This window comes from Sceloporus undulatus, chromosome 1, assembly GCF_019175285.1.
Source record: "Sceloporus undulatus isolate JIND9_A2432 ecotype Alabama chromosome 1, SceUnd_v1.1, whole genome shotgun sequence".
Classification (NCBI taxonomy): Eukaryota; Metazoa; Chordata; class Lepidosauria; order Squamata; family Phrynosomatidae; genus Sceloporus; species Sceloporus undulatus.
Window position 1 is genome coordinate 189,170,094 of NC_056522.1, and position 18,631 is coordinate 189,188,724.

At 38.5% G+C, this 18,631-nt stretch overlaps 1 protein-coding gene across 4 annotated transcripts in view; it reads right to left on the reverse strand.

The window, feature by feature from the left end:
• NBEAL1 (neurobeachin like 1) overlaps window positions 1–17,019 on the reverse strand; it is a 125,217-nt gene extending 108,198 nt beyond the window's left edge. For all 4 annotated transcript variants that reach the window (XM_042470460.1, XM_042470448.1, XM_042470437.1 and 1 more), the window contains exons 1-2: window positions 16,928–17,019; window positions 13,938–14,427 (exon numbers count right to left, since the gene is read on the reverse strand). In XM_042470460.1, the coding sequence (XP_042326394.1) occupies window positions 13,938–13,988 (51 nt within the window). In that variant the 5' untranslated portion in view covers window positions 13,989–14,427; window positions 16,928–17,019. The remainder of the gene's footprint in view (window positions 1–13,937; window positions 14,428–16,927) is intronic.
• Between the last annotated feature and the right edge of the window lie 1,612 nt (window positions 17,020–18,631).

Sequence of the window (18,631 nt, forward strand, 5' to 3'; positions counted from 1 at the left end):
ATAGGATAGAGCCCTAACAGTTAAAGCGGGGGCAAATTGCATTATTTCTGCAGTGCAGCTATAACCAAAGAAGTGAGAAGATGGGGCAAGGAATAAGGAGATAGATAATTCCCCAGTGTTTACCTGATTTAACTTTACTGCCACCTCTCTTGTTGTTGTTGTTGTTAAACAGAACTCTCAGAAAAAAATCCAGTGAGAGCAAAATGCTTATTTAAATATTTATATCCCATTCTCTATCCAAACATCTCTCACAATAAAATCAATTTCAAAGGATTTAACATGTAAATCGATAAGTTTTGGTGGCTCTTAATAAACATAGTGGTGCATCTACTGTGATTTATGAGCAGTGACTATTTTTCACTTGTGTTTGAACTTTGGGAAATGCTAACATAGATAACTTGGCAGCACATCCTTTTGAGGCTCTGGGTGACCTTGGGCAAGTTACACTCTCTCAACATCTGGGGAAGGCAATGGCAAACCCGCTCTGAACAAATCTTGCAAAGAAACCTCCATGATAGGTTTCTCTTAGGGTCCCCAGAAGTCAGAAATTACTTGAAGGCGCACACAACAACAACAACAACAACAGCATCTTGTCTCCCCCCCCCCCCAGTGATCCATAAGCATGTTTTAGTTATCAACACAAGTAAAAAGAATTAGGAAAGTATTCACTGTGACAGCACTTCACTCAAGGCAGTGTTTGTCCTGACTGTGTTTGGGGAGGGAATATCTGTTGTCATTTCCAAAATGTGTGTGCACTGTGACCTTCCCCTCTAATCTTCTTAGGACCAACCCATGATGGTAGCATTAGATGAAAATACAGATAGAGAGCATATGCACAGACCTTTGTTTAAAGCATTGCTCTTTGAAAAAAGGAATAGATTAAGAAAATAAGGCTAAACATATTGCTCCCAAATAAAAGATGATACAACCAAGGCTGGTTTTAAAAGTCAGTTTAGAACCCTCTTTCCCACTCTCATGCAGTTTTCCCATGTTAAGAAAGAGCTATCCATTTTGTGTTGCTCTTGGCAAAGTTCACAGTGAACTTTTTCATCTTTGTGGGGGGAGAGTCCCAGTGTGTACAATTATTTGTTATATAATTTTGTTTTTATCTTGACTTTTTTCTGCTATAGGACTCATGGCAGCTTACAGTATCAACTGAAATAGAACATGGGTTAAAGAAAAGATTATTGTATACATACATATATGGGTGTATACATACATAAATACATACATATACAATACTAAATTAAAATAAAAGCTTTCTTGTTTGTTGTTGTGTGTCTCCAAGTCATTTTTGACTTATGGCCATAAAGTGAACCTATCATGGGTTTTTTTGGGAAGGGTTTTTTCAGAGGAGGTTTGCCATTGCCTTCCACTGAGGCTGAGAGCATGTGACTTGTCCAAAGTCACCCACACCTTCAAAAGGAGAATTAGTCAGAATGAGACAGTTGCTTCGTGTCTCATGTGCTTGACCAGATGTAGATGACTGACTGAATTACACTTGCAATAAAACTGATCTCTGTCCCTTCAGCTAGGCTCTCACAGATGTGATGGAGGGCACTGTCCCATCACTGCCATTGAAGCAAGATCCAACTCTTGGACAAACCAGCTTCTGTAAACCAATGGTGGATAGGTGGGAGTCTTGTCTTTTTCTTCTGGCAGCAAAGACTTGGATCAACTACCTGTATTTTTACAGTTTTCTTATGTACATGGCCTGAGATGTCCTTAGACACCAATTCCCATCAGCCTCAGCCAATGTGGCCGATAAAATAATTCTAATTCAATAATTTTAATTAGGGCTGTGGTTCCAACCTCTCTACTATATACCTTGCATCTCTTCCTTTTTATTCAGAGAAACACTTTACAGGATCTTTAAAACATACTGTGTGTACAATTTGTTATTCTTTTAGTTGTCTTGTGATCAGATTTAACTATGTACTGATCAGATTAGTTTTATTGTGGCCAAAGAAACAAATATACTTAGTTAAGAAATGCAGCTGTCTCTTTTGCAGTGTTGCTGTGAGCACTAAAACCTGGCTTTTCTAGCAGGTATGTACATATGTGTATGTAGATATGTGTATATTCATATTCCCCTATCTGTATATATCTGATGCACCCATCAAAAGGGCTACCTTTTTACCTCTCTAGAAATCTCCAGGTCCTCCAGTCCAGCTCTATGGTCAGCATCTGCCAGAGGTTGATCATAGAATCATGCTGGAGAACCTACAAATGCCTAAAGGAGAGCATTTTCTCTAGGAACTTCTAGGTTCTCCAGCACAACTCTGGCAGAGGTGTTGCTAGAGGACCTAGAGATTCCCAGAGAGAACATATTAATCAAAATGCAAATAATCAAAGCTGCAAAAATCAAAGCCACAAATGAGGAGGGCCAACTGTATGTCATTTTTTGGACATAGCACATTAGCACTCTTAGCTTTCCCACCTCCATCACTTCTTAAGCCCAGAGGGGAGCACTTCTGCTGGTGTTGGTTACCAATGAGGAGGCAATTCAGGTGATGAAGATGCAGTTGCTCTAGACTTCCAGAAGGAAAAGAAGAGTTGCACTCCATCTGTGGGTACACTCTCATTTCTTCTTCCAAGATGAGAACAGCTGCTTATTCATCATCTCAGTTGCCTCCCCCCTTCCCTCCCCAGCCAAATAGGAAGCAGCAACCACCTCAGGGTTTGGCTGCTGCTGGGATGTGGAGGGGGGAAGGGCACAAAACAATGCAGGTAGGACATTATGCTCCACCTGATCGATATGGGATCTGGGCCACTTTCTACACTAAGGGTGCATCTACACTGGAAATATATGCAGTTTGACACCAGTTTGCTATGGCTCCATCATATGGAATCCATAGGATTTGCAGTTTTACAAGGACTTTGGCCTCATCTGCCAAAGATGCTGTTAGCTCACCAAACTGCAAATCCCAGAATTCTATAGGATAGTGCCACAGACAGTTAAAGTGGTATCAAACTGCATTGTTTCTACAATGTCGATGCACCCTAAGAGATAATAAAACACACACTTACCCAGCATTCCATATTTTATATGGCCAAAGATTCTAAAAATATTTTTGGTAAAATATGTTTTCATATGCTGGATTATTTAGAGAGTGAAGACCCCTCTGTAAATGTTGAGGCCATTCATATCAATGGCACATAAACTATACCAAATACCCCACTGATTTCAATAACCATTAAGTGCAATGAGGAGTCTGGCTCTAACCTGTGAATTTTAATGACATACTGCATTCTACAGTTTTCTTCACTAAATGTGTCTTTCTGTTGCAAAATATAGATTGCTTGTATAATATGACACAGGTGTGAAATAACCTGGTAATACCAGGATTTAATTTGGTTCTAAGAAATTTTATCAACCATCCCAATAACAACTATATTTTTGAACACTGTTTTTATCAGCTTCAAGAATCACAGGCTAAATAAAATACAGTCACTTCCAAGAGTTATGTATGTGGGAAACACTATGCTGGACAATTTGATAAAAAGCAACAGGAAGTAGTATCGTATGCAATTCCCACGCTCTTCCAGATAAACAGGAGATAATCTGTAGGACCTCTCTCTCTTGGCTAATGCAATATTTAAGGATGCTTGTTGTTCATTTCCTAAGAAGCCCTGTTAAGCATCTATCATTTAATTTTAAGCATCCAAATGAAACTATCAACTTATTCTGAAACCATTCTACCCAAAATTTTAGCATTTTCAGCAGTAGTTGTTTTTTCTTCTTTTACAGGATATTTCGAATATCTAATCACTTAAAAACCACGCTTATGAAGTTCCTCTGTGGGTCTTTTCTATTTATTGACATATATACTTCCACCAGTGATCAGTTTTAAAGTTCTGCGTGACACCCAAAGATGTATGCCCCACAAACTCAATAAAACACCAAAAATTAACATTAAGTTTCTTAATTTACACAGAATTCTTGTGAGTGAATGACTGAGGTATCCAGGATTAAGATATATCCTAAATAGTGCCTTGGCTCAGTATCATATACAGTGGGTTCATGGTATCCACTGGGATTTCGTTCCAGAACCACCCCATGGATACCAAAATCTGTTGATGCTCAAATCCCATTATATACAATGGCACAGTGAAACAGTCCCTTATATGAAATGGCAAAATCAGGGTTTGCTTTTTGGAATTTGAAAAAATATATATATTTTCAAGCAGTGAATAGTTAAATCAGTGGATAAAGAATCCGTGGATTTGGAGGGCCAACAGGTTTTGCTACAAAGACAGTTTGAATGTACCAACTGGACTTGAACCTCAGCTTCTCACACCTGTTCCTTTCCAGGTTTACTTCCAAATGGAGGGTTCCTAACCAGAGCTGGCCAAAAAGGTTCTGATGCTTGAGGTAAAAGACAAGATGGCACTCATCCACGCTCCCTCCAGTTCCACATATGGTGGAGCCAAACAGTCTGGCAAACAAATCTTACTTCAGTACTGGTCACTGGGCAGCTGGTTCTCTTTATGGCTGCCAAGGAGGCTGTATGGGATCATGCTCATAGTCATGGAAAAGCTCAATATAGCAAGAATAGCATGTGGGGGCCTCTCTATTATATCCATAGAGCTCCTCACCTCTTACACAGGTCAGGCTATAATCATCAATTAAGCCATATCTCAGTTCTGAAATGATAGAGCTCAACCTTCCTTGTGTGTTTCTGACATCTGTGTGTGTGCTTTCAAGTCACCTGTTGACTTAGGATGACCCCCACGAATTTCATAGGGTTTTCTTCGGCAAGGAATCCTCAGAGGTGGTTTTGCCAGTTCCTTCCTCCAAAACGTAGCCTGGTATTAATTGGTGGTCTCCCATCCAAGTACTAATCAAGGCTGATGCTGTTTAGCTTCCATGACCAAACAGGATCTGGTGCCTTAGGATAGCACACACAGAGAGAGGGAAGTTGAGGGAGAGATATCCTTTAGGCTGATTGTCCCAGTTTGACATAGAGGAAATGACCAGTCACCTCTCCCATTTCACTCAGTGATGACAGCCTAGATGATGCACCCTAAGCAACCAGGAGAGCAACTCTTCCACCAGTCTACCTGGTTACTGCTGTCACCACCACCACAGTCTTATTTCCAACTTACTCTTGGCACAGGTCTGCCTTGCATAGGGTGTGTGTGCATGTATGTGTTGTGTGCCTTCAAGTTGTTTCCGACTTCTGGCGACCCTAAGGCAACCTTATCTTGGGATTTTCTTAGCAAGAGTTGTTCAGGCGAGGTTTGCCATTGCCTTCCTCTGAGGCTGAGAACGTGTGACTCGCCCAAGGTCACCCAGTGGGTTTCCCTGGCCAAATTGGGAACTGAACCCTGGTCTCCAGAGTCGTAGTCCAACACTTCAAACCACTACACCACACTGGCTCACTGCATAGAGTTTAGGGTGGTTTATATGACAGCAAGCCAGCTGATGCCCAAAAATCCAATGAGAACTGTACACACTTAAAAGATACATACCTTCAAATATTCACCACTTCACAATATTTTAACTTTATTACTTCCCCTCTCTTTTCCCAATGACCTGGAGCACAGTCTATCAAAGAAAACCTTTTGTTCAGTCTAACTACTGAGAGACAGCAAACCCATTATTATTTAAGCACTGGAGCTGTCAATTCACCCAGCTGCCTGATAATTTCAGCCTATTTCAGCTGAAATGTCTTTGCATATTTAAAGTACATTGTAATCACTAAAAAAACACCCTAGAATAAGCTGTTCCTTCAGTAACAGAGAAAAGTACACTGCAAACAGCAACATATTAATTCAAGAACCAGAATCACTACAGTTTTTCTAGTCATTGATATTGTCCTTCAGCACAGTCTAAAACATTTTATTAGGAGAAAAAGAACAAAACTAAGGAAGCTCAATGGCATTCTGTATTTATACTTCAACTGCCTTAGGCTGCATCCGCACTGCAGAAATAATCCAGTTTGACACTGCTTTAACTGACATGGCTCAATGCTATGGAATTATGGGATTTGTAGTTTGGTGGGGCACCAGAACCCTCTGCCATAGAAGGCTCAATGTCTTGCAAATTTACAATTCCCAGGATTCCATAGCATGGGGCCAGGGTAGTTAAAGCAGTATCAGATTGGATTATTTCTGCAGTGTGATTGCAGCCTCAAAAGTAGTATTTTTAATAGATGTTTTAATAAAAAGAAGAAAACGCTGACTTCTTTATGTAAAGGAGTACTTCATATGAATTAAGTTAAAAAAACACATCAAGGAAAAAGAGAAGAATTTTAAAAACTGGAAATAATTTTTTTTAAAAAATATATAAACTAGACCAATTATTACTGCATGGGAGGAAAGGGCCTATTTTCAATCCCTGTGAACCTCAAGTGCTTTATCAGTGAACCAGAAGTGGCAATGGGTCACCTCTGGTTCCCATTCAAGACCATTTTCCTCCATTTTTCAGGGACTGGAAGTAAAATAAATAAATCACCATTTTTGGTGACTTTTGGGCAAAAAGAGCATGGGGGGGGGGACACAACAGCCCCCAAATTACTCTCATTTGTTTGTTTTACATTTGCAGGGTACAAAAAGAGGACTTATGGACCAAATGCAAACCATTGGCCACAACATGTCTACCATTGGTGTAACTATCATGGCAAACATACACCTGGAAAAGGAAAGTGGCTTGGGTGGGTGTAACACTGGTAACAAAGCAAACAACAGCTTATGTCAAGATTTAACAACTTTACAAGTGGGTATCCTCCTCTTTTGAGGAGGTTCTCAGTAAGAGCAGTGGAAATCCTTATTTCAAGCTCCCAGAGTGAATCAGTCAAGGCACAGCTGAATATGCCACAGAGGTCATTGGGGTTCTGTTGTTGTTCTTAAAGGGGGAACATAGCCAATATGGTACAGTATAGTGGTTTGAGTACTGGACTACAACACTGGAGACCAGGATTCAATTCCTCGCTCAGCCACTGAACCCACTGGGTCACCTCGGACAAATCACATGTTCTCAGCCCCAAGACAAAGTGATGGCAAACCTCCTCTTGCCAAGACCCCATGACAGGTTCACTTTAGGGTTACCATAAGTCAGAAATGACTTGAAGGCACACAGCAACAACAACAGGCTACTAAAACCTGAACTTGGACAGGCCTAAAGATCTAACTATGTAAACACAGAAAGAGAGAAAGGAAAAGAGACAAGGAGATTTGCATGACATTCTCTGTGCTGATCATGATCTCACTTTTAATTTGAATGAAACAAAAGTTTGAGTGCTTTCACTCATGCAGAATGGATGAAATACAGGAATTTTGCAAAAAGCCAAAGTTTATCCATCGTAGGTGATCAACACTTGCACAGAAATGTGTGGAATGGCAACATCATCTCAAATCTGGTCAAAAAGTACCCAAAAAGTACATTTCAGGGCAATCAATATAGAAAACTGAAGTGTTTGTTCGCAAGGCACACAAGTACTTAATGCACTGGGTTCAAAACCTTACTATGGTTTTCCTTTTGTTCCATTGAATGACACACCAAGTTTGGTTTGTGCATATTGATTTGTACAGTATAACACAGATATAGAAATACCTTAAATTATAGCAAAGATATAGCTGAAAATGCTAAATCCAATTATTTTAAAGCATGAAGTCAAAATTCCCAGAAGCATTGTTACTCATCCCGGCTATAGAGATACCATAAATACAATCTGAGTAATTACGAACCTACTGCTTTTACACAACATCCAAAATCTGCTGTTTGAAGTGACCATCTCACTCTACATAATGGTAATGCCACCCTGGTCAATATGCATCTTGTGCTAAAAAAGTCAGAAGACAATGTGGCTCAAAAAGGTAGATGTCCCACAAGCTCCAAAATGACAATTCAGTTGTCTTTGGCATCCTATGTTCTGTTCTTTTTGACAAAGGGCCTGTACAGACAGGCCAAAATAAATCTGCTTTGGGCCACTTTGGAGGTATGCTGTTTAAATGACACACATATCTTAAGAGTCCAGAAGCTGCGACAAAAGACTGGAGCATGGCTTTGGTGTGGCTTCTGGACTCTTAGGATGCATGCATCATTTAAACAGATACCTCCAAAGTGACCTGAAGCAGCTTTATTTTGGTCTGTGTATGGACTCAATGACAGATTAAAAATGGGTCACCATATCTCCTTAGGACACTGAGTGATCCCCAAAAACCTGTTTTAGCCAACAGTCAGTAGATGTAAAAACACTTATGATTGTGTTGATCCATAGAAACAAAACAGAATAGTCCAGAAATGCATGTATTAGTCCCTTTATTAGACTTGTATACCTTTAAAACTCCTAATAAAAATATGGTCCACCTATGGAATTAGTCTTGACAGTAGAGAGGTTGTTTCAAGATATTTTAAGCATGGCTCTTTTCAGTCACCAGAGAACTGATTTCACAAAAACCACAATCCTGATGTATTGGCAGCTCGGAAAAATAAAGGATTCTTTATCTTGTGACTAAACTACTTCCCTACTAAACATTTCATTTAGCCGAGTTACAGGGCTGCAAATGAATGGGCAGATTAGTGTATAAATATGGCCATATGGTGGACTGGTCTCATTATAGCAAAGTAAACAGGGAGAAGGAAAGAGAAGGATAATATGTTCCACTTTCCACAGGTCTTAAGTCTTCAATTCTATGAGCTGCACAGTAACCACAACTCCTGTTCTTTGTTGTTTAGATCCAGAGAGAGAAAGAGAGATAGGAGAACTGCCTACATTGTTTAGTCTATGAGAAAACTACCAGACTTTGTGAAGACTTGTCCTCTTCCTTTCTTGCTATCCAAGCAGGATATTTACCCAGAGATGCAGTTACACCAAGGGATCATTGTTTCCACCTCTAAACCTCTACATACAGAACCTAAGTGCCTGCCCTGGAGAAATCGTATCTGCTCACAAGGTGCTAGGCTTGGCAGTTAGCCATTGGTGCTGGAGGCTCTTGGAATATGTTTGTTTTGTTACTCAGGGTGTCAGCATATGCATTCCAAGTCACACAACTCTCACAAGGCCCATAAAATCCTAGGTAAGTCCACCAGCGTCCCACATTACAGATTTGCATAACTAAAGTCCACGTCCCTGTAACACAGTCAACAGTGGAATACAGAGCAAGAGCATCACCCTAAAACAGTCTCCCACCAATGTGGATTTCTTCTAATCTAGATAGGAATAGGAAGAGATAGAAGACAGAAGGAAAGGAAACTGCAGTGCAACACACCTGAAGCCAACCTGGGTTGTTTTGGGGAGGTTGAGCTATAGAGCATCTTGTACCTTCCAAAACATGAGGTGGGAGGCTCCTTGTGGTCATACATCAATAGCCATATCAATTACTGTAATGGTTACTTAAACTGCACAACTAGGGAAAACTGCACATTGGGTCCCCACAGTTGAAATAGATGCAGGACTACAATCTGCAGGTCATTTCACCAGAAGATGAAACATTGTTTTTGTTTTATGTGTTAGCCTTTAATTTTTCCAAAAAACAATACAATACCAGTTAACATGATACTTTTCTGTTACTGATCATTACTATTTGTAAAAATTATATTTTCAAAAATAAAAGGAAGCCAAAAATAGTCTATCCTCACAAATGACCTTCCTAAACCAAAGTTTTAAAAGTGCTATGATTTCTTACACTAAAACCTGACATTTGAAAATAGGTCCAAATTTTTACTAATCACAGCATACAGAATCCAATTTGTACCTCTAAGGCAGATACTCTCTTTAAATAACTTAAAGAGTTTTCAGTGATCTTTAACGTCAGAAGATTAACTTCTGCCAGATTTAAGAAGGGAGGGCACACCTTCTTTCTTGTAAGGCATTTGTTTGATATAACAAACATTTCAAATAGGAAGGCAGTATAGCAGAAACAGCCAGTGTGTTCATCTGATCAAACACCTTGAAAAGACACAAATGCTTCATTTGTCCTGCAATTATGAACCAGGTATCAAAACACAACACTCAGATTTGTACACTGTTGCAAAAAGAAACATCACCGTTTCAGTTGAAATAAAATCCTATTGATTTCAACTGAAGAGGCAGGCACCTGCTGAAAATCCTGCCAAACCTGGACCAATAAGTGCTAAAGTTTTGCTGAATCAAATTCCATGTCCTTTCCCAAAAGGAAAGGACAGAGACAGAAGGACTCTAGCAGCAGCTTTGAGACTGATTTAATTTAGCATGAGATAAATTTTAGCAAGTATGGATGTTAATCAACTTCTTCAGAGGCATTAATGGGGAACAATATTAATTTAGTCTCTGTTAATCTCAGAGCTACTGTGACAGACTAACACAGCTACCGTCTTTAAACAGGCTCTACGTTTGCCATCTATAGACTTTTTAATGAAAACTTTAACTCCTGATAGTACCATGAGTAGAGGTGTATTTTTAGTCTGAATGATCCTTGTTTTTAATTTCACTGTGCATGGCTTTGCTGGACTGCATCAAGAATTAATCACACTCAGAAGAGATCCACAAATATCAATAGACTATGAATCACTAATTTCAGTAGGTCTGTCTTGATCTCACCCACTTTATTTTAAAAGCAAGTGTTTTGCTTGGCACATTTGGTACAAGCAGCAACCAATGAGGTTTATGGGGTTTTATTTTAAATATATAATTGTAAAGTTTCTTAGGGGAACACTGCTACTCTTCATCAAGTGCATTACACATTCTCAGAGATAATAATCCCCATCTTTTTTTTTTGTTTAGTTCACAATCTGATCCAAAATATTCACAACCTGCTCTATTTGGCCCACTTGTTATATTACATAACTTCTTTCATAAAAACTGTACTATGTAGAGTTCAATAAATATAACTTTTTAAAAAGAACTGTTTAGTAGACAACATAATTTATCCATGGCAGTCACCCTTAACTTTTCACCATTATTAATTATATTTGTTTCAATGTTATTAGAAATAGAGAAAAGTCATTTTTCCATGGAGAGACTATGTCTGCCCTCTTTCTGTTCAACAAAATGAATACCAAAAGCTCACTGCAAGATAATCATTCCAATCCAAGTCAGTTAACTCATAAATAGGGCAACTGATAAACAAAACAATACAATGGTGATTCAAAAGCTGTATAAATCCTGTGTTTTACCCTGCAAGCATAAACACCATCAGAAGAGTCATAAATCACTTGTAGATTAAAGTTTTAAGAGCACTACTTTTTGCCTGATGGGCTTTTAAATTCAAAAGCTTGTGCATTCTTGCCAACAGATGCTGGTCCAATTTTAAGAAGTCATCTTAACCTACTTTTATAACCTGCAAGTCATGCACAACTAAGGCATGCCTCCCAAAATATGAATTGTGCTGTATATGATGAACTGTCAACGATCTGAAATTCTTTCAGTATATTCCCACCAAGGCAGATACAGAGGAATTTTCATTCATTTAGCATAAAAACTGCAATTCAAGACCATCCTGACATGGAGATAAACAGCTCTCCCACTCCCGCCCCCGCCCATGAAAATAGCAGAATTTATTTTCAAGTAAATCCAAAGAGCATCTCACTGCAATAATGTTTTCTTCACTTGCAACTCTCATGAAAAGAACCCCTACTCATTAGGATGTAAATAAGGGATTCTTCGTTTTGGGCCTCTAGATGTTGGGCTGTAATAATCATCAGTTCCATCCAATGGGAATTATGGAAGTTGTATGCCCACCAATTTATGTGGACCCAGAACTGGGAAACTGGAGCTGTAAAAACTTAACTCAGAAGTTCATTGAAAAGCTCTTGCACTGGCCTTATTAGCAAGGACACCAGAGACAGTTCTCAATGCAAGGGCTATTTTCAGTTAAGATACTAACATGTGCCTATCCCTGGGTCATATATACACAGTGGTGACTTTGAGGGGCTTTTCCCACTACAGTACACAGTTAGGAAACGATGGTTCCACTTTAATTGCTCAACCAACATCCTAAGAAATCTGGTTTTGTTTTTAGTTTGGGAATGGCCTAGAGCAGTGGTCCCCAAACTGTGCCCTTTAACAGATTTTGGACTTCAGCTTTCAAAAGCCTCAGTCATGTTGGCCAATAGTCTGGGATTCTGGGAGCTGAAATCCAAAATCCCTTAAAGAGCACAGTTTGGTGACCACTGGTCTAGAGGAACTCTGTGCCACCCTAAGATACTGCCATGGCAGTTAAAGTGCAATCATTGTCCTCTAATTGCATACAAGTGTGAAAGGGCCCTAAGCGTTCCATCTCCCCTTTGTGCTACTCCAGACCTTTCTCCTGTGTTTCTGACTTGCTCCCACTGGATTACATGGAAGAAAGCATCACCTCACCAGGCCTAAGCAAGAACTAGTGGGTCCCAGTTGAAAACGCTAGAGCCTCCTGTCTTATTCCTAAACTCTTTTGCCATTATCACCACAATTTCACCAACTGACTCCAATGGGGCAATACGGTGTGCTTGCTTTGCCATACACAGTTTTCTAACAGGCATGTGGGATAACAGGGCTGACTGCATGACCAGGCCACCCAAGGCAGTCATTTCAGGCAGCACTTGGTGAATGAAGTGTAGCTGTACCATACCACTCTGTTGGAGGGCATGGCACATGGTAAGAGAGCCTGCCTGGATGTTGTTTCTAAAACGTGCCCACATGCCCTCACATGCTGTCCTTAGGTGAAGTGGAAGATGCTATCCAAGAAAGTTTCAATTGACAAATTGATATTTTGCCTCACAAAATATCTTTGACGGGGCCCTGGGGAGTAGGCAGGGTTATGTCAGTAAATCTGAAGGAAGAAGAGTGCTAATAATTATTTCAGGATCTTTCTATGTCTGGAATGACTGTCAATGGATATAATTTACATCACTCCCCCTCTCTAGGTTTAGTGATGAACAATTGGCATTATTTTCCAGGTGGGAAAAGTGTATTTGTCTAACTATGACTCATCACTGAATGTACTGGTCAGGGCTGCTGGGAGTTTTTTTAGACTACAATTTTCAGAAACCCCCCCCCACAGGGCCAGTAGCCAATCTGGGACTATAGGCCCCAAAACATTACTTTCCAATCACCAGCTGCATCAAGTAGGTGAGAGCTCAGTGTTACAATTCTGAAGTCTTTGCAATGTTTTCAGACATTAATTTCCACCTAGAAGATTATGTGTCTACAATTACCAGAAAGAAAAAGTTAGAAGCATCTTCAAGATTAGGTTGATAATTGTTGGATACCACATTAAAATCTCCAGCTGAGCATTACTGCTTTTTTTACATTATAATATCTGCTCCTGTAGAGAAGGAAAACTTGATTAGCATAGCAATAATAAGCTTCTCCAACAAACAATAGGACATTTGTGTTTCAAAAGCTTGCTAGCCTAAGAAATATTTTGCACCACCAAATCTTATGGCTCTGAAGAACATTTTTGCATATTCTTCTTTGCTACCAAAAAAAAAGTAATGCCAAATATCTGGTACAGTAAAATTGCGGAAGAAACAGTAATACTAATATAAGTAAAATCAAGATGAGTAAAAACCAGGAAGTACACTGGAGCCTAACAAGAAGAATGATCTCCATAAAGGTTTTATGGTGATGTAAACACTTCTTTACTTGATCCACCAACTTTTCCATTTCTAAATATCTTCAGCAGCGCCCATTAAGTTTCCATATGACTATGAGGTGTTACAAGTTTATGTACAGTAAAGGTGGTTTACCAACAAGTACACAGGACACTGGAGTCAACTCAGTTTAGTGAGCACACATATATGACAAATATGTCTTAGTTTTAGATATAAAGTTATGTCTTAAATACAGTGCATGAAACAGACCTTAGTTGTTTGTATTTTATTAAAGTCACTGGAAAACATATATGAAAAGTACTTCAACTAAATAGTTCTAGTATACTTTTTTGAAGACACAAGTCTTTTCTTGAAACTATATGATTATCCATGGAATAGCTTCAAACTAATGCAAACCCAACTAATATTTAAAAGTTACCTTATTGCAATAGAGCATCCAAAGTTCATAAAGCCTCTCTCTGGAAGCCATCCTTCACTCCTTCCTCCTTGGTTGTAAAGTACCATACGTTCAAGATCCTACCATGTTTGCTTTCAAAGCTTCAAGACGCTGGCGTTAATTTCAGGATTCAATCCAGAAAGAAGAAAATGAGTTTCTCTAATTCTAGTGCATAAATCAAAGCATTAAATGTAATTGGTTCTTTTATTTTTCATCAATAAGATTCCAGAATTAATCTCCAAAAATAAAATGAGCCTTTTGAAGGATGCTGGATATATGAAGATGCAGGAAAGCAAAATTATCCCAAGACCCCAGGACTTCTTGTTTGACAGATGAAGTCTTAATAAAATGGCACTTGACTCCAAGCGTTCATCATCCTCTCAATGTCAGACAGAATACTTTGGAGTAGTTAGTGATGGCGGCAAGTGTCTTTTCAGTATTTCATAAAGAGCAATCAATGTGGGCAGATCACCTGTCAAAATAAAAATTGACAATGTTTTTAAAGCAAGTTAAGGCACGTACCCTGTTTCTACAATTCAAAGTTTTACTGAACTTTGAGCTTAGAGGCCAGAGAATTTGTGGACCTTCTGAATGTTTCTATTCATATGCAAAAAGGTAGAATAAAAGTCATAATTCAGTATGAGCATTTCCCAAAATCTGATGATTTGAAAACAATAAATACCGCTAGGTCCCACAAGCTGCACAAGTGCAACAGTTCCCTCTATCACAAAAGAACCCCCCTTGCCATTTTCAGACCATTATGAGGGTGGAAAGTAGTAAAACCAAAGGATTTCAACCAGGCTGGTTCAGTCCTGATGCATGTTGCCTTGTAGAAAATATTGCCTGTTCTACCAGATATTCATTGCTTTTGCTTTTCCAACAATTAAATAAATGTAACTCTGATCCATCCCTCCTCAAGTCTTGCATGCAATATTTTTCCTTCTCAGAACAGACATACACAGGTTGAGTCTTCCTTATCCAGAATCCCAAAAAGCTCCAAAACCCAAAACTGCCCACATTTGTGGCTGAGACAGTGACACCATTCCTTTCTGATGGTTTAATATACACAAACTTTGTTTCATTCACACAATTATTTAAAATATTGCTAATAAACAGCATGCAAAGGGATCTTGCAGCACGTTTGAGACTAATTCAAAGACAGAAGTTGGTAGCATGAGTTTTCCTCGACTTGAGCCTACTTCCAGTCCAAATGCATCTGAGGAAGTAGACTCAAGACTCCAAAATGTCAAAGATTTCTATCTTTCAGTGAGTCTCAAAGGTGCTGCAAGGTCCCTTTGCATCCTGATTTTCCAGACTAACAGGGCAATGTTTTCAAACTGTGGATAACATTACCCTCAGGCTATGTGCACAAGGTGTATATGCATTCAAGGATATAGCCATGCTAGTCTGTGGACTCAGTATGTAGAGAGATCTTGTAGCACCTTTTAGACTAACGGAAAGAAAGAAATTGGCAGCATGAGCTTCCCTAGACTTCAGTCTACTTCCTCAGATGCTTTTTAAAAAACATCTGAGGATGCAGACTGAAGCATACAAAAGCTCATGCTGCCAATTTCTTTCTTTCTGTTAGTCTCACAGGTGCTACAAGATCTCTCTAAGGTGTATATGAAGGATCCATTAATTTTGTGTTTAGACTTGGGTCCCAACTTCCAAGGTATCTTGTTATGTACATATGTACAAAAACAGATATTCCAAAATCCAAATAGTAATTTAAAAATATTAAAAATCCCAAATCCCAAACACTTCTGGTACCAAGCATTTTAGCTAAGGGAGACTCAGCATGGATCCCTATATGCTCCTGGCCCTTCTTTTTCTGTATCTCCGCAGTTTGTTGTTGTTGCCTGCCTTCGAGTCAGTTCTGACTTATGGCAACCCTAAGGTTAACCTATCACAAGGTTTTCTTGCCAAGATTTGTTATGAGGAGGTTTTCCATGGCCATCCTCTGAGGCTGAGAGTGTGTGACTGGCACCCAAGGTCACCCAGTGGGTTTCCATGGCTGAGCTGGGATTCGAACCCTGGTCTCCAGAGTGACAGTCCAAGCCCTAACCACTAGGCCACCCTCCCACCAACCAACTACCTTTGACCCTGGAGAGTGCCCCTTCCTTCCTTGCTTGCTCTCTTAATCCTTCCTTCCTTTTCAACCCCCACTGCCTCAGGGTTGAGACTGAATGGACACTTTTCCTGAGGTCAGTTTCCCTGCTCTCCCCTCCCTTGGGGTTGTGTCCACACTGCAGAAATAATCCACTTTGATACCATTTTAACCTCCATGGTTCAATGCTATGGAATTCTGGGAACTGCAGTTTAAACAAACCACCCACCTTGGTCTCTCAGGAGACCAAGGCTGCGTCCACCACACTGCAGAAACAATAATCCGGTTTCACACCGCTTTAAGCATCCTATGGAGCCCTGGGTCCTAAAGATATACTGCAGAAGTAACCCACTTTGAGACAAACCCTATGGATAGGTTTGCCTTAGGGTCACCATGAATCAGAAGTGGCTGGAAGGAACACCACAACAAAGACACAAAACACACTGCAGAACAAATAACCCATCTTGAGACTGCCTTAACCTCCCTGGCTCTGCTAGGGAATCCTGGGAATTGTAGTTTTGTGAGACATTTTAGCCTTCGCTGATGCCACAATACAATTACAAATCCCAGGATCCCCTAGTAGTCCTAAGGACAGTTAAAGCGGTCTGAAAGTGGGTTAATTCATTCTGGAGTGTGTTTTGTAGTTTGCAGACCTCTCTGCCAGAGAAGGAGAAACAAAAGACCGCAACTGAATAGGAATGGCACAGGCTTGAGCCATGGTGGTTAAAGCGGTGTCAAAGCGGGTTATTCCTGCAGTGTGGATGCAGTTGTCCCTCCCCTTCCCTCTCCCCTTCAGCTGACCCTCCCAATAACAGCACCCCTTCTTCCTGCTCCTCTGGACCGAAAGGAAAAGAAAGGGACCTACCGGGGAGGCACCCAAAGGAAGCTGGAGCTGCAAGGAGACCAAGGTTCTGCTGCTGCTATTGGCAAATGGGGAGCCACATCGCCCTCTTCAGGCCCCGCCCACATTCCACCGCTGATGCTGATACTGCCCTGGGTCCCTCCCGTGACGTCATCAACACAGGGCCTCCTCCTTCTCCAGTCGCGAAGTGATAACGTAAAAGGGTGGGCGTATGTGTGTACAGGGGCCATCTTGACTCCTGGCAAAAAAAAAGGGAAAGGAAAGGAAAACAAGAGGCATCCAATGGACCTGCTTTTTAAAAAAATGTTTTAATGTTAATATATTTAATATTTTAAATGTTTTTTATTTTTTTTAAATAATAGTTTTAATATTAATATTTTTAATATTTTTAAAAATATATTTTTATTTTTAAAAATTAGTTTCAATATTAATGTATTAATATTTTGTTTTTATTTTATTTTAATGTTTTTAATATTAGTACATTTAATATGTTTAAAATATTTTTATTTTTTATTTTTAAAATAGTTTTAATATTAAGATATTAATATTTTACAATTTTTATACTTTTTATTTTTAAAAAAATAGTTTTAATATTAATATATTTAATATTTTTAAAGATTTTTATTTTTATTTTTAAATAGTTTTAATATTAATATATTTATTAGTTTTAAAATGTTTATTTTTATTTTAAAATATTTTTGTTTTTATTCTATTCACTTAATTCCTTTTAATGAACCTCTTTTCTTCTAATTATTTTTCCTAATTTAATTAATAAACCTTTTTTCTGTGTTTTTATTTATTTATTTATTTTAAACTTGATTTTATTGGTTTTAAACAGGAACATAACCCAACACTCCATTTCTCTTTTACTTATTTGTGTACATCACATTGTTTTTTCCAACTTCTTCTCTCACCTTAAATTCTTCATATTTTATGTTTATACATCTTTTAGAATTATATATATATATATATATATGTTCAAATTTTTCTTCCAGAAATTATAACATTACAACTCTTCAATTAATATATGTTTTATCCCTTTAACTTTGGAACATACATTCTTAATTAGTTTATCATATATTTCTAAACACTTGATGTGATTGTTAATCACAATTTCCTTTCCCCCCCAAAGCTTTTCAACCATTGTTAACGCTAAATAATTCATTATTAAGTCCCAGTCCTCATTCTTTTTTCTGTTTTTAATTGTATTTTTAATATTATTATTTTTATTATTATTATATGTATTATGTTTAATTATTTTTGTAGAATTTATTTTATTCTATTCTATTCCATTTTTAACCGATTGTATGTATAGCGCTGTGTAAATTTACAGCACTTTATAAATAAAGAATTATTATTATTATTATTATTATTATTATTATTATATTGTGAAGCCCAGTTCTGGGAAAAGAGTGGGATACAAATAAATATAATAATAATAATAATAATAATAATAATAATAATAATAATAATAATAATAAATTATTGATACCTTTATTGGCTAACTGAAATGCACAATATACTTGTTGCAATCTTTCAAAGCTCCATGGGCTTCTTCATCAGTCAAGATGTTACAAACCAAACAGGAGGGAAAACAAACAGTTGGAGATGTTAGCCTGTTATACACACATACAGACAGCAAAATGTCTTGGACCGCCTTAAAGAATAACGTGTTTTCATTTGGCACAAGCTTTCAAGGGTTGCAGC